Below are 27,789 nucleotides of genomic sequence, written 5' to 3' on the forward strand. Positions count from 1 at the left end.
ACTTTTGAGGCTACTACTGCTACAACCTCCATCACTGCGTTACAACCAATGAGCGTGCAGTGGTACATTCACGTCCGCCCACTGGTATTACCCAGCTTCATCCAACTACTAGCAGTCTTGTGTGATTGATGTTTCTGGAGACCAGACAGCACAAGATAGCAATGTCAAGCTAGTCCTCCTCTCAAGAAACAAAAGAACGAACCTCATCATGAGCAAGGAACTATACAAGATACAAGACACATCCCAACAATCCAACGTAGCTAATAAATTCAAATATCAACAAGGAGACTTGCAACCTCCTTCATAACATGACCTACGTAGGAAGGATAACCTGTACACGATCCAGAAGACTCACCCTACACCTACAAGAAGGCTACACGAAATTACATGTCACCAAGATGCCTAACACTGCCCTCACATGAGAGACGATTGTCAATTCTACATGGATACTACGCCGTGAACAAGACACACACAAGACACCTACACATCGCCGAACCGCTAATCATCAAGACACCAAAACTCAACAACCAGAACACAGGCCAAAACATAACACTCCAGCCACACGCTCTAGCATCGCGTTGGCATGTGCATGTGTATGGATGTTGATATAGGAATATTCAGCAGTGAATATTCCCACATGAAAAACGAAGACACGCGTCCCAGAACTGAAATAACTGTTTACATAGCTTGTCTTGGTTAAGAGAGGTGCGGAGGCAGGGACGAACTTGGTTTGTTTAGGTGAATGTGCAAGTTTTGCCAATCTGAGTCTAGAGTGCGAGGGCATATATGTTTCGCTGCTTCAGAAGTTAGTCTGTTCGAGACGGTTTCTTAACGCCTCTCTATAAGATACTCCCCCTCCCTCCCTCCCCCTAAAAAAAATCTTAAGTTGTGTAAATTCCTTAACAGCATATATCACACACAAAAAAAAAGTTTTAGTTTTAGAGTACGAAACACGCGCGGGGGTAGCCATCTTTACCTGCGCATGCGCAGATACCTCTGGGCTTCCCAAGCAGGTCTAGTTTTAGTGAAAGTAGACGGTACAACTTCCCCTGTTGGCATGCCTGCTTCAGTCCCCATCTGGCAAGGCAGAGTGTCGCTAGCAGTGGAGGGTTGTAGCTTAAAACTAATCCTAACCCGACCGACGAAGAGTTTTGACTTAAAAGATGGTGATGGTGAATGATGACAGAAGTGATGAAAACCTCTGATAAGAAAACGATGTTCACTTAAAATATTTTTGTAAGCTCGACAGTACAATGAACTAAGCAGTACCAGGTGAGGTGGCGTCTGCAAATCACTGTGGTGGTTCGTATAACCTGTTTACTCCTATATCATTTCTTTCCAATACTTTCACTCAAAAATGGTAGGAACTACGCAAATGAGTGAATGTACTTTTTCTTTTTTTTTGCATTCATGCTAATGAAAAAAAAATGAGCAGATACTAATAACACGAAAATTGTTTGATATCTAAAGTACGTTGATAAAAGCTCCACTCCGTACGAAATTCCGTCGTCGGAGTTTGAGAGGACCAGTTTGATGCCCCCTTTTGAAACTTTATTGCTAGGTGTGCAGTAACTAGGGTTATTCGTAGGTACATGACCGAGACTTTTTGAAGGAGTTTAGTGTACCCTCGCATCCAGCCGTCGTCTCTCTCTCTCTCTCTCTCTCTCTCTCTCTCTCTCTCTCTCTCTCTCTCTCTCTCTCTCTCTCGCGAGAGGAGGGTACACAGAGTACGTTACCATTCTACGTATTCCTTTCAAGCCAGGGGATGTTATAACTTCAGCGCGGTGGGGAGACCTTTAGAATTTCTATACAGAAGCCTAGATCTTCATAGTAACAAGATTAGTGTTGTTTATAAAGTGTAGAATCCTCTATCCGTGCGAAATCACTTAGTAATGAATAGTATGATTATCTAGCATTACTGAAGTATACTAAATCTGCGTATAGCTCGCAAGGCAGGTTACATACACTATATTTTTGTGAAAGGAAGTCAGATACTAGATTCATTGTACCACAACCTTAATTTAGTACTTTCCAGACCTTTGTGAATTGGAATCAAGGTCAAGGACAGTTAGAGGTAAGACATTATATTTTCTAAACGTCAAACTGAGTACATTTAGCAAATTCTATAGGTTAAGTATGTCATCGCGTGTACCAAGAGAGTGAAGGGTGATCGCTGCGCCCATGTAAGGCAATGCCCAGCACACGCTTATTAAGCTGAGTGGCTTTGTGTTCTTGACAGTTTTATTGACAATTGATACAGGTAAGGTATGATATGAGTTATAGAGAATATATAAGACACCACAGAGTAACAAAAGTAATTCCTCGACTTTTCCATTTCGATCTCGTGTTTAGCCGTCTATTATGTCAACGGTAGAAATGATACTTTTTCATACGTTTTAGAGTAACTGAGAAGAGAATAACTTTTAAACGCTTCACATCTCATCACTAGAAATGATTTCCTGTATTTATCGGTTAACTCTATATTTCCCCCTCCCCACTTTTTTTAAGGGTCACCTTGAGTGTTTTATTTAACATTCCACGTGTTTTCAGACAGAAATTTTGCGACACGAGGCTCCGCAGACACAACGATGCATAAGGAAAGCATTTCTGACCACAGCCTTCAGAAGGAAGCAACAACAGCCACACCAGCACCATCACCGCCGCAACCATCACCACCTGCAGCAACACCAGCAAAACCACTCAAGGATGCATCACCAGAAACGCCCACTAAGGCGGGTCAGACACCCACTACCGAGCCTGGCCACCGTGCACCAAATGATACTCCCAAGGTCATCCTTGAGGAGACAGTCTGTCTGAAGAAGGAATTAGGCCTGTTCGAGGGCATCACCATGATCGTTGGAACTGTGATCGGGTCTGGGATCTTCGTGTCTCCCAAAGGTGTGATCGAGTATAGCGGGAGCGTTGGGATGAGCCTGATAGTGTGGGCAGCATGTGGCATGATGTCCACAGTGGGGGCTCTCTGCTTCGCCGAACTGGGTTAGTTTTTCCATCAGTTTCGTTAAAGACGTTCTTCTCGTTGTGAAAGAGGTGGTGAGTTTAGATTACGTGGCTACAACTACATTGTAATGATTTGTGTATTCGTATATGTATGTATAGTCATCCTAATGCGTGAGTATGACTGGAAGTATCATACATAAGGATGAATGTTTTCTTTTTCCAAAAGAGGGAACAGAGAAGGGGGCCAGGTGGGGATATTTCCTCAAAGGCCCGTTCCTCTGTTCTTAACGCTACCTCGCTAGCGGGGGAAATGGTGAATAGTATGAAAGAATATATATATATATATATATATATATATATATATATATATATATATATATATATATATATATATATATATGAATATATATGACCAGTACGACAGGACCGACCTAAAAACATCAGGACACAGGCGAACTGACGTGACCAGCATAATGAACATAGGCCTAACAGCGTCTCCAACGACACAGGTCAGGGATACCAACATAAACAAAACACCAGAACTAAATTCTACGCACAGTAACACCATCATAGGACTACTAATATCACGCCAGTTAGTGCCATTAGCAACACCGCTATTCATTAACATCACCCCCCCTTGCCGAGCCACTCACAACACAGTCTTACCAACACCAAAAAAAAAAAAAAAGGCTGGCCCATTAGAATCAGAGCTATCACAAGGACTCCTACCACTCATACCACAAACTTTAACACACGTATTGAGAACATCATCAGCATCAACCAACTGTTATAACAACATCAGCGGCACAACATCACTTGACTTACCCAAACCCACCACTATACCCTAACGGAATAAGGACCAATGGGTAATCGAAATATAACAAACGCACAAACATCTCTCGCACCCATACGTAGGTCTTACAGAATAACGAGGGTAGATCTTGCTACATTATAAACCGATGGATGACTCGGTGCGCAATATACCGATGGATGACTCGGTGCGCAATATACCGATGGATGACTCAGTGCGCAATATACCGATGGATGACTCGGTGCGCAATATACCGATGGATGACTCAGTGCGCAATATACCGATGGATGACTCGGTGCGCAATATACCGATGGATGACTCAGTGCACAATATACCGATGGATGACTCAGTGCGCAATATACCGATGGATGACTCAGTGCGCACTTTATAAAAGGCTAGGGCAGTTACGTCAACATATAAACTAGGGCGCTGTGCTTATATATTACGGCGCTTTTCGTGATACAGTAGCGTTCCTGATCGTGTGTGTGTGTGTGTATGTGTGTGGAAGTGCTGTTTTTCGTGATCATTCTTGCGTGACATTACCCTCTGGCAGGTACAATGATCCCAGAGAGCGGCGGGATGTTCAGCTACCTGATGGAGGCGTTCGGACCGGTGACGGCATTTTTGTACATGTGGCTGACTGTGGTTATCAGGAACGCCGCTGGGATGGCCGTGGTAGCCATCACCTTTGCAAACTACCTCCTGGAGGCCGTCGTGTCTGAGTGCGAGGTTCCAGATGTGCCCAGGAGGCTCATCGCCGCTGGTCTGATAGGTAAGTCAAAGATATTCGGTGATTCATGGATATTCTGTCGTATATATATATATATATATATATATATATATATATATATATATATATATATATATATATATATATATATATATATAAAATATATTGATCTTAGATCGTCATAAAAACGAAAACAAAGAAGAAAACGATCACTGGGTATACTTTCGAGGTACCGAAATAGATTCTGTTATCTCTTCTGCTCTCCACTCCAACTATCAACCAAATCTCTTAATGTTAGTAGAAGAAATCACCAACAGAATTTCGAGCATGAAGTAAACCTTCAAAACACTGCTGTAATATTTTCATCTACGAAAGGGTAAGTAAAGTTAATCGTTTGCCTGAAGCTACGTTTTCGCCAAGAACATCTTTTAATCGTATCTATGATGTTAATTTCAACTGCTTTTACTTTCATGTAGTTTGCTACGTATGAACCTCGCTTGTCAACTTGTCTATGTTACTTATCAACTGTAGACTTTCAATTTCTGTTGTAGATATATTCATTAGTTTGATGAACGACTGGATATTTCGACATCTTACAGCGCTGATTATCATCTATATCAATATATGTGATGAAAGAGAAGTGGTTCCATGATTAATCCCTGTGGTACCCCGTTTGTTACGTCTGACCATTCTGAACCATAAAGTTCTTCAGTCAACCAGTTTTCTAACCACTAAAATACATCATCTATACAGTTTAGCGTAACTTTTGGAAGTAGTTAAGATTAATGAGTGGAAAACTAAGGTTCATGAAGTCATTAAGAAGAGAGAATGGTAAGGTACACTTGTGTAATGATTGGCATGTGAGTCTATGAAACTGACTTAACATAATGTTTTGAAAACCTCAGAGTAATATTTGAATTAGCCGTTTGAGATAGGCATACGTCTCAGAGAATGTCGTCATTCAAAAACATATATACTCAGTGTGTAGTTTACATTCATGATGTCCACATTTTTAAAGGGCACAAAACTCTGCAGTGGCGAGCGTCTGACAACACGGAAGTAAGTATTGTGAAACATATGTAAAGTCGAATAAAACGATCGGCAGGTTTTCTCACTTGGGTCAACTCCATGAACGTGAAGTGGGCGGCCAACATTCAGAACGTCTTCACGGTGACCAAAGTGCTGGCCCTGGTGTTGATCATCGTGATGGGAATAAACCATTTGGCTTCAGGCCACCTGGACAACTACAGGGACCCCATGCACGGTACGAGCTGGGCAGCGACAGCCATCTCCACCGCCTTCTACCAGAGTCTCTTCTCCTATGGCGGTTGGTGAGAGGATATTCTTTGCACTTGGGACAAGTCAGAGGGAACCATGGGAGGGGTGTGGGTGATGTGGGTATTGGCACAGGTACTTACTGAGGTACGGTAAACAGACCCGTGAGTTCGGTGGATTTTCCAATGAGCAATCAATCCTTAGACTCTTTCGGTTCGGTTGGTACTTCTGTCTCATTCTTATTTCCTGTACCTCTTAAAATCTCTTCCTCATCTTGCATTCATGAACTGAATAATTGATATATAGTATTAGAATCCGTTTATCAAAACAGGACCGAATGAATCACTGTTACTCACCTCTTTGGTGATGTCTATATCGAAATGACAATAGCAGAAGAACTTTAGAAGGCCGAACAGGTGTGTTGCCAAATCATCATGCATTATTAGGATTTGAAAAAGAACGGTAAGAAGGAGGAAATGGTTCGCCAGTATCATTAGATCTAGCTATTTTGTACTGGGAAACATTTAGACAGGAAGACGAAATTACACCAAATCAATGGGATATTACTTTGCTCTGAGAGAGTTATCAAGCCAACACATTCCAGATTTTCTTTAACTGCAAGTCTTGGGAGTGTGGATGACCCAAAAATGATCAAAAGATACTGATGTACGTACATAAAACATGAAAACTGAATGAGACTTGAGGCCGTACACGGCTGTTATGGTCATTCCATTCGTCAGCGACCACTTACAGTGAATGGAATGTAGAAATGACAGAGAATTCACATAAAACATGAGGTGTTAGCAATACCTTCCGAAAGCAACGGTGAGGTGACACAGTGAAGGAAATTCACTGTGAGTTAGAGGCTGCAAAACTACTAAAACACAAAACTTTGTTGTTTAAACACTTACTCGAAGGAAGAGAAATTCCTTCCTGGATGATATCAAATCACAATAACACTTATTTCTGGCAGATATTATTCATTATGAGACGATATTCTTATGATGACTGTCTAAGTATCTTCCAAACACCAGTATGAATGAAATGAAATGATCATGATGAAGCGTACTTGCAATGCTCTGTATCGAAATGGGATTTTTCAGAATTCGTCCAGATTTTCAGAATAGTCTTTCATACATTTCATATCAATTCAGTCAAGTTTTCATTTCGTTCTAACACAGATATGGATATCCTTATGCCCTTACTAAGAGACATATGATTTTTAACGACCGACCCGACACATAACCTTCCTTTCCCTTGCCTACTCGGGAATTGAGGTCGACGTCCTTCAACTCAGTCAGGTGAGAAATGAGGAAGTCGGCCTTCATTATTGATGTCAGGTTATCTTCTTCTTCTTCTTCTTCTTCTTCTTCTTCTTCTTCTTCTTCTTCTTCTTCTTCTTGCCGGCTGTATATTTTGATCAACCTGCACCATACCGTTGATGATTCTCGCTGTAGAGGGTGGTTGATTGTACACCGAATAGGTACCTCTAGCATTACTTGATGTATAATGGAGTACATATCCTAATCAATTTCATTTTTCAATTCTCAGATGTTGTTTTCAAGTTTTCTTTTTTATCATTTGCTCCCTAGTTAAAGCCTGTTAGTGTTGTACTTGAAGACATCATCTGGATCCTCCTTCTATTGATACATCACTCACCTTGACATTACCGTTTTCATGTGACCAAAGGATTTTTTTTTATCAGAAGGGAGCAAATTATGCTAAAACGTACAATGAAGATTTGTCTCTTTCAATGGTGCTGGTCCTGAATGATAAGAGTCACTGGTAGAAAATCCGAAGATTGAACGTATGTTTCAAAGAGGTGTTTATGATATCTATTCAACTATAGTCTACCTGCAGGGTAAGGTGTCACCGCAAAGACGTCATAGAGCAAAACTAACACTGGTTTTCCTTCTTTCAGGGAAAAAGTAACATTTCTGGTGGAAGAAATGAAGAATTCAAGCAGGTAAGTTTATAATCTTTTCTCAAGAAACTTGTATACACTAGCTAGTTTAATTCGTTTTGTCCCTGAGTTAGATAAGTCACCAATGCTTTTTGTATATATATATATATATACATATATATATATATATATATATATATATGAAAATCCCTGTCACACTGAGAGTAACTGCTGATGATGCCTCCACAGGAATATGCCACTGGCTATCCTGATCGCTACGTCCTTGGTGACGATCATCTACACTTTGACTAACGTTGCTTACTTCGCTGTGCTGAGTCCTGCTGAGATGATCTCCTCCAGTGCTGTGGCTATGGTAGGTGCTCTCTCTCTCTCTCTCTCTCTCTCTCTCTCTCTCTCTCTCTCTCTCTCTCTCTCTCTCTCTCTCTCTCTCTCCCTGATTGCTTTTTCTGTTTCCCATTAACACATATCTTTATATCACCCATTTCGTTGCAGTCCTTCGCCGCCCGTACCTTAGGTGTGCTGGCGTGGACGATGCCTCTCTTCGTCACCTGCTCGACCTTCGGTGGCATGAACGGGGGAATATTCACGCAGGCGCGTCTGATCTTCGTCGGAGCGAGGAGAGGACATTTCCCTGAGGCGCTGTCTCTCCTTCATGCCACCAGGTTTACTCCCATTCCTGCTGTAGTTTTCAATGTGAGTGGAGCATGTATCTTTCTTTAGACGGTGAGCACAAATGTTCAAGACGTCTCAAATGTGGATGAAAATGATCTCTTGTATGACGTAAATTTTATCACGTGATTCTACAAGTACGATAAGATGTTTGCATACGCCTCAACTGATCTCTTGTATGGTTATTGCACAAGACAGTCATACAACTGGGTACCAAGGAGCATTAAACCATATAACCTCGTATTTCAGAGACAGAGAGCTGCATATAATGACTGCTGTGAAAGTCATCTAAAATCACAAACATTATATTGCAGGGGATACTGTGTCTACTGATGCTGGTGACCTCAGACGTGGTGGTACTTATCAACTACTCCACTTTCTGCTACACCCTCACACACTTCGGCTGCGTATCTGCTCTCTTATGGCTCCGGTACAAGCAGCCGGAAAGATCCAGGCCTTTTAAGGTAGGCATCATTCACTCCATTGGGCTCTGGTGAAGAGTCTGTGATATCTTGATATGCTTGTCTGTGTGTGTGTCTGTCTGTGTTTATGCATTCATGTTTATTCCGTTCTTGCGTTTATGCATACAGAGGATTCTTCCTTTCAGGTCTGGTTGCTGCTGCCAATACTGTACTGGTTGACCCAACTGTTTTTGATGGTGTTTCCCCTGATTGCTAATCCCGTAGAAGTAGGGGCGTCCATAGGCATCATTGCTACTGGCTTGCCCCTCTACTACTTGGCCATCTACAGGAAAGACATCGCTGACCGGTTATCCAAACCCCTTGGTAAGTAGATCTTAAGGATTCCTGTTTTGTCCCCATTCATAGCTACATATCTGTATACTCTGCCAGCTTTTCCAATTCTCCTTCCCCCCAAAGAAAAGTTCATCAACTGCTGGCTACTTATCACGCAAAAGCCCCATAAAAGGGGATCTGGGGTTGTATATGATTAATCAGAATTACAGTACGTACATAAATATTCAGTTCTTTCACAATATAATCCATGAGTATATTCAAGAGCCTAATGTTAACTTCGCATTTGGACTAATATAATCAGAGGTTTCTAACTTGCCATGAGACTCGTCTCACAGCCGGATGGTCAGATGGGACCAATGAAACCTTCGTATCTTTCAGGAAAACTGACGTACCTTTGCCAGCTATTATTCCTGGGACTGCCTGAGAAAAAAATGGACTGACACCGGCTCTGATCTATTCCCCAAACCAACTTATTCACATTATATATATATATATATATATATATATATATATATATATATATATATATATATATATATATATATATATATATATATATATATATATATATGCATTCAATTGTACATTGAATATATGCAAATACATGTATTCTATGTATGATGATTTTCTTTTGTTATCCTTCTTATATTTGATATAATGTGCTGCGAAATGAAAGTGTCTAGGAGGTGTGTAATTTAGCAAACGTTCAATGTTCGTACATTCAGAGAGAGTATGATGTTAGAAGCATCTCAAGCACCTAAGGATGACATTTTGAGTTATTTCGATTGGTAGTTCTAAACTGACATTGTTAGCCTTATCGACCTTGTCTGTATGGTGTGTTTGATATATATATATATATATATATATATATATATATATATATATATATATATATATATATATATATATATATATATATTGGAAAGGATCACAATTTTGCGCGTGATCAAGATATTCCTATGAGTCCACGGGGAGAATGAAACACGATAAGTTCCCAAGTGCACTTTCGTGTAATAATCACATCATCAGGGAAGACACAAGAGAGAAATAAAAGTCAGTTGATATACATCGAAGAGGCGAAGCTAGGACGCCATTTGGTAAACAAATGGGGGCCTAGCTTCGTACCAAACCTCACTTACTTCTTACAGCATCCGAAATTCACCTTGTTTACGATTTCTCTTATCCGCCTAGTTCTCGAGAGGGTTGCTCGCCTAGCTGGAGCGCATCCTTGCTACAAAACAGGCAGCATATTTCTCCTAAATCATTAAACGAATATGAAGTTAGTTGGTAAGCTTTCCTGGGTTCTGTGTTGAGGTCTACAAATATCTCACCTACATCGCTCTGCATTTTCTACTGATCCTCATAATGTTCATCATCACTTTACCTCACACCGGAGAATATAAAACGAAAGCTCTAATTTATGCCGCCAACCTGCAACCCATCTGTGCTAAGGAGTAGCAAGACATCGGTAAGAGCTCCGTGTAAGTTCCATAGGGACTTACTTACAGCGGCGTCCCCACGCCTTACCCTATCTACAGTCGTCCGCCTTCATAGAGAACCGTTACTTCTGCTTTAATGTGTACATACGGCTAAACACACACTATGAAAGTTCATCTAAGATCCCCTGCAGGTTAGGTTTCATACACAGGAAAAGATGTAGCCAGTTTCCGTACCTTCAGGACAATGCTACCATAGTGACCAGATTTACGAGTCTAATATATATATTATTACTTTGTCGCTGTCTCCCGCGTTAGCGAGGTAGCGCAAGGAAACAGACGAAAGAATGGCCCAACTTACCCAAATATACATGCATATACATACATATATATATATATATATATATATATATATATATATATATATATATATATATATATATATATATATATATATATATATATATATATATATATATATATATATATGTACTCACTCCAAAATCCTTATCCTGCCAGAGAGCAGTCATTACTATATTTTTTATACAACCAGACACAGAACTCTACCTACACACCAAAATGGAAACAAAAATCATAATATATTGACACTACATCTGAAATACTGAGATTTATTTTTAGACCATCATTAGAGAAAAGGCTAGAGCAGAGAGACAGTAGCTGGGGATTTACTGTGGGGAAAAGCCTCACTCCTGGACTCTTACTTGAAGGAGATGTATTGTTCCGAGAGAAGTCATCTTCTGGTGGTTGGGGGGAAGAGGGTACCTTATTATGGAAATCGCGTCGTGACTGATGGAGGTGAGTTATTGAGCATACATCATATAGTTAAAAAAAAAAAAAGAAAAAGAAAGGAGAGAGGTGAATCATTCTGGGGGGGAAATTCTTCATTGTGATTTATTTTGAGCAATGACTCATCCTTTTGGGGTGGGAGAAGGAGGAGGAGGAGGAGGAGGAGGAGGAAGAGGAAGAGAAGGAGGAGGAAGACACTTTTATGGAATGTTTTACAGTGGGTCGATGTTTGGTGTTGTAGGATGTTATGTACGTCTGAGGAGACTTTAGCCTTATCCTTTCATCTGAAGGGTTGGCGCCTCAGGGATAATGGGAGGACAAGGCTGAGGGAGGCAGGCATTACCGTGGGTGAGGCTCAGGTCATGGGAAATGGCCGACAGTGACTCTCCCTGGTGGAGATGGTTTATCATGGGCAAGATCATCATCATCATCATCATCATCATCATCATCATCCAGATGATCGTAGAAATAATTCGTAATGATATTCACATGTTGAGAAATTTCCTAATTCATTTAGGGATATCTATTTTGGTAAAACCGAATCTTTCATTAAATCAAAATTACATATATATATATATATATATATATATATATATATATATATATATATATATATATATATATATATATATATATATATATTGTACATGTACATATATATCTTCATATGGAACAAAAAGGGATTATAAATAAAGAATCATAGCTCTTGCAATTCTTGATATTCTTTTCAAATACTGAAACAAACGTCTAGGAAGGGAAGTAAACTACTGGATGTATGGTTTTATTATGATCCGTGAAGGTTTATTTAAAAACAATACTTTCTCTAACTCATTCATCTGTCAAGTTGACAAAGATTTGTCAGAATTATTGCAGTACGATGATGACTATAAATAACAGTAGAATGAAGTCTGATCTTGCCATACAATCTAAGGCAAGTATGTGGCAACTAAAACCAGTTTCAAGAGACAAGTTAATGATGACATTATGGGTTGATTGGGTCCGGAAAAGCTAGTAGCAAATACAGTGATTCTGTCTAAACACAAATACTAATCAAGTCCCAATAAACGATTGAGAAAGAGGATGAGAAGAGGCTGTTATTTTTCTGTCATTGGAACTCGAGGATATATTATACCATAGCGAGAACCTTTACCTTGCGTGGACGTGTCTGCCGTTTCTGGGGTCATTTCTTTCAGTCTTGAGAGTCGTGATTAACCTTAAATGTCACCTACCATCATGCCCCGTGATCTTGAAGCTCAGTTTCGGTGTTGCGCAGCCTGCGTGATCTTCCGTCTCGTGTGGGGCTCTTCACCACTTGCGAATGCACTCTGACGCAGGAGGGAGGATGTAAGTCTGTGAAATAAAGGTAGGAAATCATCATTCCAAACAGTTCATAAAATATCAGCAGTACATGTGGAGTCATTAGCAAAATTAGAAGCCTTACGCATTGTGCTCTCGCATAGGTTACACGATTTGTAAGATCCGAAATCTGGGTCAGTTTGTAAGCTTTCAGAACATTGAATTAGACAGCTTTCCACCACCGCTTTATCCTTATTAATACCTTCTTGGTACTCGTTACTCACATCATTATTCTGGGATTAATCATACACGTCCTCTAATGATGATTAATTACATCAGTATCCTTGGAGTGATTATAAGCCAACAGCAATAATGATTACGTTTATCTCATTCGTCTTAATCATACAACTTGCAGTCAGCTCAGTCTAAGAAAGCTGGTTACGTCTTCCTATGGAATGATAATCCCACATCCAGGTCTGCATCATTCCAGTCCTCATTAGTCATCCCAAATATCTATCATCCAGCCTAAGGCTAACGACATCCTTGGACTATTGCGTCTTCACCCGACGCTGTCTTCTGCTCCTCCCTCTGCCTCTCTTCTAGTCCTACGGATATCCTCTCTTGCCTTAATTTATCGCTACTTTCACGGTCAGTGCTCGTGCGAAATTAGCTTATATAATGCTTAATTCACCTGATCCCAGACGACCTATTCACTGCTTCACATCTACCGTTGAGACCTAATGGATACAAGCAACATTCTCTCTCTCTCTCTCTCTCTCTCTCTCTCTCTCTCTCTCTCTCTCTCTCTCTCTCTCTCTCTCTCTCTCCAGTTTCCGTTCCCCTTCAGCTCTTTTTTTCTTTTTCTTTACGCTGAGAACCAGACCATTCAGGTTCCTCTCCCTAACCTTGTTACCAATCTCTCTCGTCTTGTTCTGATTACATCAGACACTTCATCCCGAGCCATCGAGGAGGATAAGCACTCCTCGCTTGGCTCCTTCTTCTGTTCCATCTTTAGAAAATAAGAATGAAAGAACGCGCGAGCTTCCAGCTCCCTGACCCCTTTCCTTTTTAGCCGTTTTTTACGACGGGCGTCGAATATGAGGTTAGTGTTCTTTCTCTTCTTTCCCTACGGATAAGGTTGATACTATGAGTTAATATTTCCCGAGGTGAAAGACGCAGGGAACTCATTAAAGTGTGAAGTGTTTCAAGCCAAAGACTTTTCGTAATGCGACGCACTTAATATATCTCTTAATTCAAAGTAACAATGTAAAAAGAAAAAAAGGAGTAATTCAAAGTAACAATGTCAAAAAATGAAATCTAAAGTAACAATTTGAAAAAAAAGAAATTCTAAAATTGTAACAAGGACTAAGTTTACGATGATGAGTCGATCGCTGTACTCAAAGTGTGAAAATCAACCAGAACTGACCTCACTAATTTTGAAACTGGGCTCATAATAGTCGTACACCGAAACGGTGCCAGGCTTGACTCGTTCCACGTCCGCCTCACGCACCACGCGGAAATCCACGCACACCTTCTCGGCGGTGAGGTTATCCAAGTAGAGAGATACTTTGCTGCCGTCCACATCGAACTTCTTGATGGCAATCTTGTTGCCCATGATGATCGTGCCGAGGTCATCCTTCATGGGCAAATAACCCGAGACGACGTCCACTTCGATGATGGCCATGTTGGACTCGCCGTCAGGAAGGAGGTAGGAGGTACACGCTGTGATCGACTTGGTGTTGCAGTTCCTGTCTGGTGCCGTTTGAGTGCGGACGTGCAAGTCGAAGGCATCGCTTGGTTCAGGATTGATGGTGTTGTACCGGAGGACAGCCTAAGGGAAGAGCAGACAAACCAGATCAGTAGATAGACACAATGGGGGAAGGGGGGAAAGGGGGAGGGGGTGACGCTGTCTGGCCGAAGATCAAACGTGAATCTGAATGTACATAAGAGCCTTTAAGAGCTCACGTAGAATGTATGAGATATGGCTATTTCCTTCGAACTGTCCGTTTTCCATGGCATTTTCCCCTTAACACATTCTTGCTTCAGATGAATATCCTTACGTGTACGATGAGCCTAATCGTTGAACGTGCATTGAGAATGCAAAATTTAGGCATCAGAACACTAAATATCATTATCTTCGAGAGTATAGAGTACCTAGCATTGCTGTATCTGATAAGACTGTAACCTATTCTTCACTGAATTATTGTGTCATATCCTTACTTCTCTGTAATTCTGTGTACTTGTCTGATGTTATCTACGTGGATCTTTTTCTGTCAGCTGAGGCGACACGGGCCCTAATCAAGGCCATCCCAGTAACGAAATATCTATCTATCTATCTATCTATCTATCTATCTATCTATCTATCTATCTATCTATCTATATGCAGAAGCTGGTGACGGAGTTTGGTAAAGTGTGTGGAAGAAGAAAGTTAAGAGTAAATGTGAATAAGAGCAAGGTTATTAGGTACAGTAGGGTTGAGGGTCAAGTCAATTGGGAGGTGAGTTTGAATGGAGAAAAACTGGAGGAAGTGAAGTGTTTTAGATATCTGGGAGTGGATCTGTCAGCGGATGGAACCATGGAAGCGGAAGTGGATCATAGGGTGGGGGAGGGGGCGAAAATTTTGGGAGCCTTGAAAAATGTGTGGAAGTCGAGAACATTATCCCGGAAAGCAAAAATGGGTATGTTTGAAGGAATAGTAGTTCCAACAATGTTGTATGGTTGCGAGGCGTGGGCTATGGATAGAGTTGTGCGCAGGAGGATGGATGTGCTGGAAATGAGATGTTTGAGGACAATGTGTGGTGTGAGGTGGTTTGATCGAGTAAGTAACGTAAGGGTAAGAGAGATGTGTGGAAATAAAAAGAGCGTGGTTGAGAGAGCAGAAGAGGGTGTTTTGAAATGGTTTGGGCACATGGAGAGAATGAGTGAGGAAAGATTGACCAAGAGGATATATGTGTCGGAGGTGGAGGGAACGAGGAGAAGAGGGAGACCAAATTGGAGGTGGAAAGATGGAGTGAAAAGGATTTTGTGTGATCGGGGCCTGAACATGCAGGAGGGTGAAAGGAGGGCAAGGAATAGAGTGAATTGGAGCGATGTGGTATACAGGGGTTGACGTGCTGTCAGTGGATTGAATCAAGGCATGTGAAGCGTCCGGGGGTAAACCATGGAAAGCTGTGTAGGTATGTATATTTGCGTGTGTGGACGTGTGTATGTACATGTGTATGGGGAGGGTTGGGCCATTTCTTTCGTCTGTTTCCTTGCGCTACCTCGCAAACGCGGGAGACAGCGACAAAGTATAAAAAAAAAAAAAAAAAAAAAAAAATATATAATATATATATATATATATATATATATATATATATATATATATATATATATATATATATATATATATATATATATATATATATATATATATATATATATATATATATATATATATGTATATTTTTTATACTAATCGCCATTTCCCGCAAGAACAGAGGATGAGGACTGTGCCTTTGAGGGAATATCCTCACCTGGCCCCCTTCTCTGTTTCTTCTTTTGGGAAAAAAAAAGGAGAGGGGAGGATTTCCAGCCTCCCACTCCCTTCCCTTTTAGTCGCCTTCTATGACACGCGGGGAATACGTGGGAAGTATTCTTTCTCCCCTATCCCCAGGGATAATATATATATATATATATATATATATATATATATATATATATATATATATATATATATCGAGGATGTAAGGCATGTGTACGTGTAGGAAGAGAGGAAAGTGATTGGTTCTCAGTGAATGTAGGTTTGCGGCAGGGGTGTGTGATGTCTCCATGGTTGTTTAATTTGTTTATGGATGGGGTTGTAAAGGAGGTAAATGCAAGAGTCCTGGAAAGAGGGGCAAGTATGAAGTCTGTTGGGGATGAGAGAGCTTGGGAAGTGAGTCAATTGTTGTTCGCTGATGATACAGCGCTGGTGGCTGATTCATGTGAGAAACTGCAGAAGCTGGTGACTGAGTTTGGTAAAGTGTGTGGAAGAAGAAAGTTGAGAGTAAATGTGAATAAGAGCAAGGTTATTAGGTACAGTAGGGGTGAGGGTCAAGTCAATTGGGAGGTGAGTTTGAATGGAGAAAAACTGGAGGAAGTGAAGTGTTTTAGATATCTGGGAGTGGATCTGTCAGCGGATGGAACCATGGAAGCGGAAGTGGATCATAGGGTGGGGGAGGGGGCGAAAATTTTGGGAGCCTTGAAAAATGTGTGGAAGTCGAGAACATTATCTCGGAAAGCAAAAATGGGTATGTTTGAGGGAATAGTGGTTCCAACAATGCTGTATGGTTGCGAGGCGTGGGCTATGGATAGAGATGTGCGCAGGAGGATGGATGTGCTGGAAATGAGATGTTTGAGGACAATGTGTGGTGTGAGGTGGTTTGATCGAGTAAGTAACGTAAGGGTAAGAGAGATGTGTGGAAATAAAAAGAGCGTGGTCGAGAGAGCAGAAGAGGGTGTTTTGAAATGGTTTGGGCACATGGAGAGAATGAGTGAGGAGAGATTGACCAAGAGGATATATGTGTCGGAGGTGGAGGGAACGAGGAGAAGAGGGAGACCAAATTGGAGGTGGAAAGATGGAGTGAAAAAGATTTTGTGTGATCGGGGCCTGAACATGCAGGAGGGTGAAAGGAGGGCAAGAAATAGAGTGAATTGGAGTCATGTGGTATACAGGGGTTGACGTGCTGTCAGTGGATTGAAGCAAGGCATGTGAAGCGTCTGGGGTAAACCATGGAAAGCTGTGTAGGTATGTATATTTGCGTGTCTGGACGTGTGTATGTACATGTGTATGGGGGGGGGGGGGTTGGGCCATTTCTTTCGTCTGTTTTCCTTGCGCTACCTCGCAAACGCGGGAGACAGCGACAAAGTATAAAAAAAAAAAAAAAAAAAAAAAAAAAAATATATATATATATATATATATATATATATATATATATATATATATATATATATATATATATATATATATATATATATATATATATATATATGTATATGCAGGATTATGCTTAAGACCATAACTTGACTCACCTGAACAACAGCACAACCTTTACCAGTGGCAGAGTGGCTGAGGAGAGCAGGTAATTCGGGTAGCACCACCCTCTGCTGCAGCAACTTGTTGCTCTCTTGGACGACGAACTTATAATGGAGATCCTTGGCCCTGACAGTGATCTCTACATCCAATGAATCCTTGTACACATAGGACGCGAACTTGGCCAGTGCCTGCAGTGCCACGACAGTGTCCTATTGGGGGATAGCAGTGAAGAGTTTGTTGGTTCTGGATCTTCAAAGCATAACCTGTTTTATTTCCGTTTTTTTTCTGTCTGTCTGTCTGTCTGTGTGTGTGTGTGTCTTATTTCCTTGTCAGCATACAACTCTCTGTGAAGCCACGCCAAACGTATCTTTCTAACCCGTTGTTGTTTCTATAGACGCATCAAGATTATGCACAGGATCACCTACCTGAGTGGAGTGGAAACCACCCTGGCCATTCCTCTCTTCGGTGATCCACTTGACGATGTTCAAAGCAGTCCTTTTGTACGCCATGGGGTTCAAGGTCATCATAGCCAAGACCAAGTAACCGGCAGTCTCAACACCCAGGGCAGTACCCTTGCCTGAGATGAGATTCGAAAGAAGAAAAGATTATCATGAATAAATGAAATCCTCTCAAAAGCGTAGAGCATGAGATATATGTGAATACACACACACACACACACACACACACACACACACACACACGCACACATACACACAACACGCACACACACACACAACAATGAGCATCAAATCCATTACCGTCTTCGATGTACTTCAACGGAACGTCTCCTTCCTGAATACTCGTCATTATCTGCTGTATGGCGGTCTCAGCGGCGTGCAGGCGGGCCAGCGACAGAGCGTAAGCCTTGAGCGCCAGAGGATAGAGGTCGTGGACCTCATACGACCTCAGGCACTGAATGGCACGTTGCACGGCCGAGTCAGTAGGGTCCATCCCGGCCTCGAGCAGCGAGATTATCACGTAGGCTGTGAGGGTTATTGGCCGCGTCTTTCCCCCGATGCCGCCCTGAGGGAGGATAGTGAAGGGCGGAAGGACAGTAAAGGGCGGGAGGAGAGTGAAGGTGATTGCTATGGTGACTGCCAAAAAAAAACCTGACGTGCAGGTTGCTGGCGGTGTCTCGCCGTGGGGGATATTGGTACCGTGATAAGAGGGGGGACCTAAATGAATCCACGGAACGCCATAGTGATTCGTTTATGGTGTGATGGGATAAATCAACTATTGATCTGACACTCCCAAATACTTAGGGATCTTAATGACACATCGGACGATGATCCGCTCTGAAATGAACTGAACACTGACATTATATCATGTGACAGTCTATATACTGGTGTGTGTGTGTGTGTGTGTGTGGGTGGGTGGGTGGGTGGGTTAATGAGAATATATATATACATTATGTCACCTTCCATTAACACGTAAGATATCTTTGCGACAAGACTCATCAACAAGGCCTGAGGAAAGACCTAACTAACATCATCCTAGATGCCTTGATATGGTGAATTCAAGTGGTGTTTTATGGCCTGTGATCCTAAGGAAATCCTTTAAAAGACCTAGATAAGAAAGATGGACATCGGCGCCTTGAATCAAAGTAAACATGCCAATCAAGATCTAAGTCAGTCGTCCTCAGAAATGTTGAAGTGACTCTGTATTATCGATTGTTGACAAGAACAATAAGACGAAACATAACAAAAACATATTCTTTCCCGTCTGTAAGAGCTTAGAATATGCATCAAAAACGAATGATAAAAATTTCATTCGAATTAATCAGGTACAAATGACAGAAAAAATAGTATATGCTGCCCAAAGAACATCGAATCATTTTGTATAGGTTTTCCATATTCAGATACAGTTACCATCTGGTGTATAGACTACATACGGAAATATAAAGTATAAATCATCTACATTTGTCAAATTATTTCTGTGTGAAGGTTTGTAATGAGGACGAAACTAAAATCTCCTTTGAGATGGTATTGAATTTCTTACCTTCATAGCCTTGTGGATCACTTTGCCGACTGACAAAAAGCAACCATACCCACTCTGCTTCGACAGCAACCACGCCTGGGATTTCTTGAGTTGTTCCTTATCGATCTGTAGGTGATGAGACACGAGAGCTGTGGATAAGGACCAAGGACCAAGAACCAGAGTAAGTATGTTTGAAAGCGGGTACGCATGATGCTGCCCATCTCCGCGGGTACGCATGATGCTACCCATCTCCCAGCAGAGATCGAGAATAAGACCACTAGAACAGCTAAGTCCACGACATCAGAGAAGATTATAGGCTGTCCATGTTAAGGTACTCCAAATGAATATTTTTCCTGAAATAGAGTGAGGGAAGGAAAAGGAATAATTACACTTTGTAAGACAAGGTTAAAATCAAGCTGCTGAGATCAAGGTGTGTGTGTGTGTGTGTGTGTGTGTGTGTGTGTGTGCCTGTATATTTTTGCTTTGGATCCACGTGTTTGTGAGTATGTCTCCCATATTTTTGTGAGGTCGTAAAAACGCTGTCCCAGTCAAAGGATTTTCAAATACCCTGTAATGGTAAAACATTAGATCAACATATTGATATCATTTCCAACCTTAAGCTTCACACGCTTGTCATTCTGACCATACCTGGAGTGATTTCACATCAAGGTTGACGAAACAACAACAAAAAAAAAAAAGAAAAAAATATCGCTAATCGCCAAACTAGCGGTGTTGGCTACACGACCACTCCTCAAACGTCACTTTGCCAGCAGACTTACCATACACACATCCAGGACTGCTACAGTGTCACGCCCTCATACATTCTCAGGCTGTAACAAACCCTGGTTGCCATACTACCAAGGCTGCCTCGCCACCTAATACAGGCCTGAGTTCCCCCCACAACAGCTGCCGCGGTCGTGATATGACGAGTGATGCCACTTAAGCTCACCATGATGTAGGGCTGAGCTTGAGAGAAGGACTTGAGGACAAAGGCCGTTAACCAGGTGGAGCCCGAGCCATCGATAGGACCGAAGGCGCTGAAGGAACCGTCAGGATGCTGGTACCGGAGTTCTCGCTGGTAACCTGTGGCAGAGAGAGAGAGAGAGAGAGAGAGAGAGAGAGAGAGAGAGAGAGAGAGAGAGAGAGAGAGAGAGAGAGAGAGAGAGAGAGAGAGAGGACTATCAGTGACGAGGCAATTAATTACACTGGCAGTTGTCAAGAGTCGAAGAGACCCTCGAATTCTTAGTCCTATTGTTTGATATATCATGACATCATTACAGTCTTATACGTTGCATATCATTATATCATCCATCATATCACGATGTCTAAATAAGTCATGTCACATACGTGTTGTTTTAGACGGTATCCAAAAGTCAAGTTTTTAAATCGAATGACCAGTTTCTCTCTACCGTGTGTAGCAAGACATTCCTACATAGCTTATATATTATGATCAGCTTGTGAACAACCTGTCTCTCAGCCATGGGAAGAACGTTTGAGGCAATGGAACAGCGTTGGAGACAATGATTTCCATTTAGACCGATTCAGTATCCCTTTGGCTGAGACAAAAGGCACTGAAATGAGTGTCATAAGCTTTTCGCTGCTCAACAACTTAATCACCTTCTTCCATGTACTGTTTGAGTCTTCTAGCAGTGTCTCGTGTGATTTGTCTGCTGATCGTCAGGTACTGCATGATGAAGATGTTGGGGGCGAAGTTAACCATGTTCTGCTCTCCACACCCGGACGGCATACGGATCAGGTGCCCCAGGTTCTGTGGTGATCTGCTCATTAGTCAAGTTCATCAAGATTAGAAAAGAAAATCTCATTTTCTTAGCCACACTTATCTTACAGCATTAAATGAAAAATAAATGAATGAGAAAAAAATCTGGGCAATATATTTTTCAGCGCTCCCAGAAGTTCCGCCCCCTCACCTACCCTATGACTCATTTTCCAGGCCCTCCCTCATCCCCAACAAACCACATACTCACCCCCCTCTCTCTAAGACTTGTATTTACCTCCATCACCATCCCATCCATAAACAAATTAAACAGCCGTGGTGATAGCATATATACACACACACACACACACACACACACACACACATATATATATATATGTATATATATATATATGTACATATATATATATATATATATATACATATATATATATATATATATATATATATATATATATATATATATATATATATATATATATATATATATATATATATATATATATATATATATATATATATATATATATACTTTGAAGAATGTATGTGAGAAATACTTAGAAAAGCAAATGGATCTGTATATAGCATTTATGGATCTGGAGAAGGCATATGATAGAGTTGATAGAGATGCTCTGTGGAAGGTATTAAGAATATATGGTATGGGAGGCAAGTTGTTAGAAGCAGTGAAAAGTTTTTATCGAGGATATAAGGCATGTGTACGTGTAGGAAGGGAGGAAAGTGATTGGTTCTCAGTGAATGTACGTTTGCGGCAGGGGTGTGTGATGTCTTCATGGTTGTTTAATTTGTTTATGGATGGGGTTGTTAGGGAGGTAAATGCAAGAGTTTTGGAAAGAGGGGCAAGTATGAAGTCTGTTGTGGATGAGAGAGCTTGGGAAGTGAGTCAGTTGTTGTTCGCTGTTGATACAGCACTGGTGGCTGATTCACGTGAGAAACTGCAGAAGCTGGTGACTGAGTTTGGTAAAGTGTGTGAAAGAAGAAAGTTAAGAGTAAATGTGAATAAGAGCAAGGTTATTAGGTACAGTAGGGTTGAGGGTCAAGTCAATTGGGAGGTAAGTTTGAATGGAGAAAAACTGGAGGAAGTAAAGTGTTTTAGATATCTGGGAGTGGATCTGGCAGCGGATGGAACCATGGAAGCGGAAGCGAATCATAGGGTGGGGGAGGGGGCGAAAATCCTGGGAGCCTTGAAGAATGTGTGGAAGTCGAGAACATTATCTCGGAAAGCAAAAATGGGTATGTTTGAAGGAATAGTGGTTCCAACAATGTTGTATGGTTGCGAGGCGTAGGCTATGGATAGAGTTGTGCGCAGGAGGATGGATGTGCTGGAAATGAGATGTTTGAGGACAATGTGTGGTGTGAGGTGGTTTGATCGAGGAAGTAATGTAAGGGTAAGAGAGATGTGTGGAAATAAAAAGAGCGTGGTTGAGAGAGCAGAAGAGGGTGTTTTGACATGGTATGGGCACATGGAGAGAATGAGTGGGGAATGATTGACCAAGAGGATATTTTTGTCGGAGGTGGAGGGAACGAGGAGAAGTGGGAGACCAAATTGGAGGTGGAAAGATGGAGTGAAAAAGATTTTGTGTGATCGGGGCCTGAACATGCAGGAGGGTGAAAGGCGAGCAAGGAATAGAGTGAATTGGAGCGATGTGGTATACCGGGGTTGACGTGCTGTCAGTGGATTGAATCAGGGCATGTGAAGCGTCTGTGGTAAACCATGGAAAGTTGTGTGGGGCCTGGATGTGGAAAGGGAGCTGTGGTTTCGGGCATTATTGCATGACAGCTGGAGCCTGAGTGTGAGCGAATGGGGCCTTTGTTATCTTTTCCTAGCGCTACCTCGCACACATGAGGGGGGAGGGGGATGGTATTTCATGTGTGGCGAGGTGGCGATGGAAATGAATAAAGGCAGACAGTGTGAATTGTGTGCATGGGTATATATGTATGTGTCTGTGTGTGTATATATATGTGTACATTGAGATGTATAGGTATGTATATTTGCGTTTGTGGACGTGTGTGTATATACATGTGTATGGGGATGGGTTGGGCCATTTCTTTCTTCTGTTTCCTTGCGCTACCTCGCAAATGCGGGAGACAGCGACAAAGCAAAATAAATAGATAATAAAATATATATATATATATATATATATATATATATATATATATATATATATATATATATATATATATACATGTATGAGGATATGATTACAAAAAGGGCAGTTGTGAAGGCTCGTGATAAAGGTTGTACTGACCTCCAGTGTAAGAGCGAGCAGGTCACCGACGACTGTGACCCAGCCACGGGCAGACCCCTCCACGACGTCATTCGGCAGACTAACATTCAATTTTTCTGTTGCTTTACTTGCCGTGGGATCTGAAAATGAGGTAAATGGAGCATATATGTGTATATATATATATATATATATATATATATATATATATATATATATATATATATATATATATATATATATATATATATATATATTTTCCCTAGACATAGATGAAAGAAATTTATCATTTTTGTAATATTAAACATAAATGAAGGACAAGGAAGTCGTTCTGTAGCCATGTTTTACTGAACAGCTTGCAGATTCTACCATCATCTCATAACTCACGAACATCAAAGTTACTCGAGTGTGAGGTAAATGCTTTGGCCAGTGATACACCTGAATATATCGTTTTCCTTTCAGTCATTCACCTTTTTTTTTAACAGTGTTGGGGTCTTGTCTTCCACAGAATCTTGTGTCCCAAATATACACCTAAAGGAAATACTCTACCTTCTGGGCACACGTATTTCGTCCAAGTTTTCTCCTTGGGGAATCCTTCAGGCTCTACCTTGATGGGCTTAACCATCGCATCCCTAGAAAGAAAACCAGATATGACAGTTTCTTTTCTTTTCGACCTGGTATGTCATGCCTTAGATTATGAGTGGTTTGAACGTCTGTGAGCGTGAGTGCTTCTAAATCTAAATGTGTGGTTGTCCACGTCTGTGAGTGTGAGTCTCTCTAATTCTAAGTGTGTAGTGGTCCAATTTTTTCACTTAGACTTTTTTTTCAATCACGTGTTTCCCTTAGAATAAGTGTTTCTTTTGGCTGAAGTACACCTGAGGAACAGTTCCCTTGTTTAGAGATAATCTGTACAATGCGTCTCCTTGTGTGAGGAACCTGGCTTTACCTGGCAGGACTTCGAGTGCTCATCAAAGCAATTTGAATAGATGTGGTATTAATTCGTATGTTATGACTTTGATCGTGATAACCAGAAGTTCGTCTCTACACTAGATTTAATTCTGTCTCTTGAATCATCTTCAGATCTATGATACACATACCTGTATTTCTCCTTGCTAGTGCAGTTCATGATTCTGTTGTCGACAACGGCAGACACAGTAATGTTGACGTCTCCGAGTTCTAGTGGCTTCACCTTCACTGTGTGGACCACTTTTTCCTTGGCACCGAGGCACGAGCTGCGTCGACCGATATCGGAGTCGTTTGACGACCTGATGACCTGTAGCTGCTTAGTCTTGGGAAGGAAGACTGTTACCTGTGGAGACGAAATGGTTAGATCGCTGGGATATATGAAGACTTGGTGGATAATAGAAGGTAGTTTACAGCTTAGCGATAATGGGTAGAAAAGGTTATTTTTTTCCATTCTTTCTCGAAGATTTGACAAAGGATAAGCAAGGCAGCTGAACGCTTGTAGAAATACAATGGCCAAGCAGAGCAAGGCAGCTGAACCATAGGTCTGGTTCGTGGAGGTAGCCGAAGACTTACTGTAAATGGATGTGGAGATAGTTGGAGATTTACATGGTCTGATCACTCGAGGAAATTTACAGATATACAAATGATAACTGATAGTGATTACTAATGACAGATACAGGCAGTAACTTGCTTCAATTGTTTAAGAATCATAGGATGTAACTTAGCAAGTTAACCAAGGATTTTTACTGGCTCTTGGTTAACGAGAGACACTTACTGGCAAAGCGTCGTCGAGGTAATTGAACACTGTGATCTTCACGTGGAGAATCTCGCCTCGCTTCACGGACGGCGGAAGGGTAAGGTCCGCGAAGAATGGGGTAAAGGTAGTAATTGTCATCCGCTTGGACAATCCAACTCCCTTGCGTGGGTGGACACACACTGCCTCACCCACCCATTCTGTGATGGTGTCTGGCAGGGTAACTTGTTCTTTTTTCACGCCAGAGTCCCTGCGTACACAATATTCATCTCAGATGGAAGACATATGATATTCGTACAGCGCAATCAGAATATTCCTTCTGAGGTAAAGGTTGTACGTAATTTTCAAATTTATTCTCGACTTCAACGCCTACATAGACGCATTGAGGAATACCTGCATATACCTGATAACCCTACGAATGATTCCTAGTATCAGTTTGGCTGTTGAACAAGATGTTGATATCCTTATCATAATGGAGTGTTACTGATATAAGATAGTGCTATAAAGCGAAGCGATTCCATTCTCATTTCATTGTACAGTTTTCGCCATATTTGTTTACGTATTCTCTAAGATATATTGTTGAATCGCCTCTCATCAAATATAGAAGAGACATCACTATGAATCAAAATGTTGATGTATGTATATATATATATATATATATATATATATATATATATATATATATATATATATATATATATATATATATATATATATATATATATATATATATATATATATATTCATAATTTAGATAACTTTATACATGAGACGTAAATATGTGTCTCCTGAACATATGTTAACTCTGACCACTTTCATCTTTCCCCTCGACTTCAAACAGGAGACACAGCATTTCTTTACTGGCAACTGTTGAAAAACCTCTTATGGACGTCTTACGGGATCACGTGAAGATCCCAGAGCCATGTTTCAGGGAACTCGGTTCTCTGGTCTTCCGGCGAGCTGTCAGACTCTTCCTCTTCTGATACTACATTGGACGATTTGGCATTTGGACGAATGACATTCGATGTTACCCGCTGGTTCATTTGGAATCCATGCTGTAGGAGGCAATGGAGGGAATGGATGAAGGCAGCAAGTATGAATATGTACATATATATATATATATATGTCTGTGTATGTATAAGTATGTATACGTTGAAATATATAGGTATGTATATGTGCGTGTATGGACGTGTATGTGTATACATGTGTATGTGGGTGGGTTGGGCCATTCTTTCGTCCGTTTCCTTGCGCTACCTCGCTGACGCGGGAGACAGCGACAAAGTATAATGACAAATAGAAAATGATATGTGCATGGGCATCTTTATGATCAGCGACTGTTTGTGTTCTATTATGGTTACCTTTTTTGAGTAATGAAAGTAATCTAGTGTTGAAAGTTTACTTATGCTAGTTGATAATACTAAAATGACAACACAAAATTTTAGTTTTCTTTTTCTAACACGTGAAATGTTTAGGAAAAGACAAATAAGAAAGTCTATATTTCTAGGGAAGGATTAAGAAAATATATATACAGCTTCTTACTCACTTGTGGTCGTTTCATTGGCCTTGGGGGGTAGGGTTCGAATGGATGAGTGGCCTCTGAGGGGAGGAGAAACAGAAATACGTAACTAAGCATAAGCATAAACGAAGCAGGAGAAAAAGCTACTGCCTTCCTAATTCCAGTGTTTTCAGGATCAATGGTCGTCTAGAACCACTGAGAATTCTCAACTGTTATGTGCTGTACTGTGCTTTTTTTTTTGTTTTGTTTTCTAACCATTCACCATCTTACGTCACACAATTGTGAGCTTTTATCTCAGGTTTAGTAGAGAGCTTTCCTGCGGCACGCTGGTTGAAAAGGATTGCTGTGTGGCGTATAAATAGTGGGACTTCATTTCTCTCTCTCTCTCTCTCTCTCTCTCTCTCTCTCTCTCTCTCTCTCTCTCTCTCTCTCTCTCTCTCTCTCTCTCTCTCTCTCTCTCTCTCTCTCTCTCTTTCATCAAAACAAAATCAGAGTCAATACTCACTGGTCTCACAAGGCCTCGTCTCTAATGTGGAATCACTGAACACGTAGACTCCAGACTCCTGCAAAGAACACGAGGGGGCTCAGCATGGGGACATGAAATATTAATGAGGGGAGGATGTGGAAAATATGTTTGGGAAGTAGGTTAAAAGTGATTGAGATAACGATGTGAAAGACAAATGAGGGAAGAAGATGAGGGATAAGCAAGGGATGAACGTGGGAACAGTGTGAGGAGACAGTGAGATAGAAGTGCTAAAATCAGACGAAGGAATGAAATGAAATAAGAAGAAATAAAGAAAGGATGAGTGAGGACAACTATATGAGGAATACAAGGAATGAAGTCAGAAATGAGTGAGGGATAAACATGATAAGCGAATGAG

General features: G+C 41.1%; 2 protein-coding genes across 3 annotated transcripts in view; one reads left to right on the forward strand and one right to left on the reverse strand.

Annotated features, from left to right (window-relative positions):
- Positions 1–1,063: 1,063 nt before the first annotated feature.
- LOC139752090 (Y+L amino acid transporter 2-like) lies at positions 1,064–9,625 on the forward strand. 2 transcript variants are annotated; one of them, XM_071667952.1, is made up of 10 exons: positions 1,064–1,302; positions 2,551–2,997; positions 4,323–4,541; positions 5,605–5,830; positions 7,696–7,740; positions 7,927–8,050; positions 8,191–8,391; positions 8,682–8,831; positions 8,975–9,152; positions 9,501–9,625. In XM_071667952.1, the coding sequence occupies exons 2-10, from the start codon at positions 2,589–2,591 to the stop codon at positions 9,560–9,562; spliced, it is 1,614 nt and encodes a 537-aa protein (XP_071524053.1). In that variant the 5' UTR covers positions 1,064–1,302; positions 2,551–2,588; the 3' UTR covers positions 9,563–9,625. The 2 variants fall into 2 exon arrangements, with proteins under 2 accessions (XP_071524053.1, XP_071524051.1); XM_071667950.1 differs by having other exon boundaries at positions 1,064–1,272.
- A 2,512-nt stretch (positions 9,626–12,137) lies between these two features.
- LOC139752089 (alpha-2-macroglobulin-like) overlaps positions 12,138–27,789 on the reverse strand; it is a 52,777-nt gene continuing 37,125 nt past the window's right edge. The window contains exons 14-28 of the mRNA XM_071667949.1: positions 27,414–27,471; positions 26,936–26,988; positions 26,290–26,447; positions 25,414–25,642; positions 24,770–24,981; positions 24,222–24,304; positions 23,697–23,815; positions 21,312–21,462; positions 20,644–20,777; positions 19,716–19,820; positions 18,476–18,740; positions 18,143–18,294; positions 17,714–17,926; positions 14,088–14,492; positions 12,138–12,715 (exon numbers count right to left, since the gene is read on the reverse strand). Coding sequence (XP_071524050.1) covers positions 12,671–12,715; positions 14,088–14,492; positions 17,714–17,926; positions 18,143–18,294; positions 18,476–18,740; positions 19,716–19,820; positions 20,644–20,777; positions 21,312–21,462; positions 23,697–23,815; positions 24,222–24,304; positions 24,770–24,981; positions 25,414–25,642; positions 26,290–26,447; positions 26,936–26,988; positions 27,414–27,471 — 2,382 coding nt within the window. The 3' untranslated portion in view covers positions 12,138–12,670. The remainder of the gene's footprint in view (positions 12,716–14,087; positions 14,493–17,713; positions 17,927–18,142; positions 18,295–18,475; positions 18,741–19,715; positions 19,821–20,643; positions 20,778–21,311; positions 21,463–23,696; positions 23,816–24,221; positions 24,305–24,769; positions 24,982–25,413; positions 25,643–26,289; positions 26,448–26,935; positions 26,989–27,413; positions 27,472–27,789) is intronic.

Source organism: Panulirus ornatus, chromosome 12, assembly GCF_036320965.1.
Source record: "Panulirus ornatus isolate Po-2019 chromosome 12, ASM3632096v1, whole genome shotgun sequence".
Classification (NCBI taxonomy): Eukaryota; Metazoa; Arthropoda; class Malacostraca; order Decapoda; family Palinuridae; genus Panulirus; species Panulirus ornatus.

Bases quoted from the DNA above. Each gene is read 5' to 3' on its own strand.
- LOC139752090 (XM_071667952.1), top strand. From the start codon at position 2,589: ATGCATAAGGAAAGCATTTCTGACCACAGCCTTCAGAAGGAAGCAACA. The intron at 4,542-5,604 runs GTAAGTCAAAGA...AACGATCGGCAG, and splicing joins CATCGCCGCTGGTCTGATAG to GTTTTCTCACTTGGGTCAAC. The intron at 9,153-9,500 runs GTAAGTAGATCT...CGTATCTTTCAG, and splicing joins CCGGTTATCCAAACCCCTTG to GAAAACTGACGTACCTTTGC.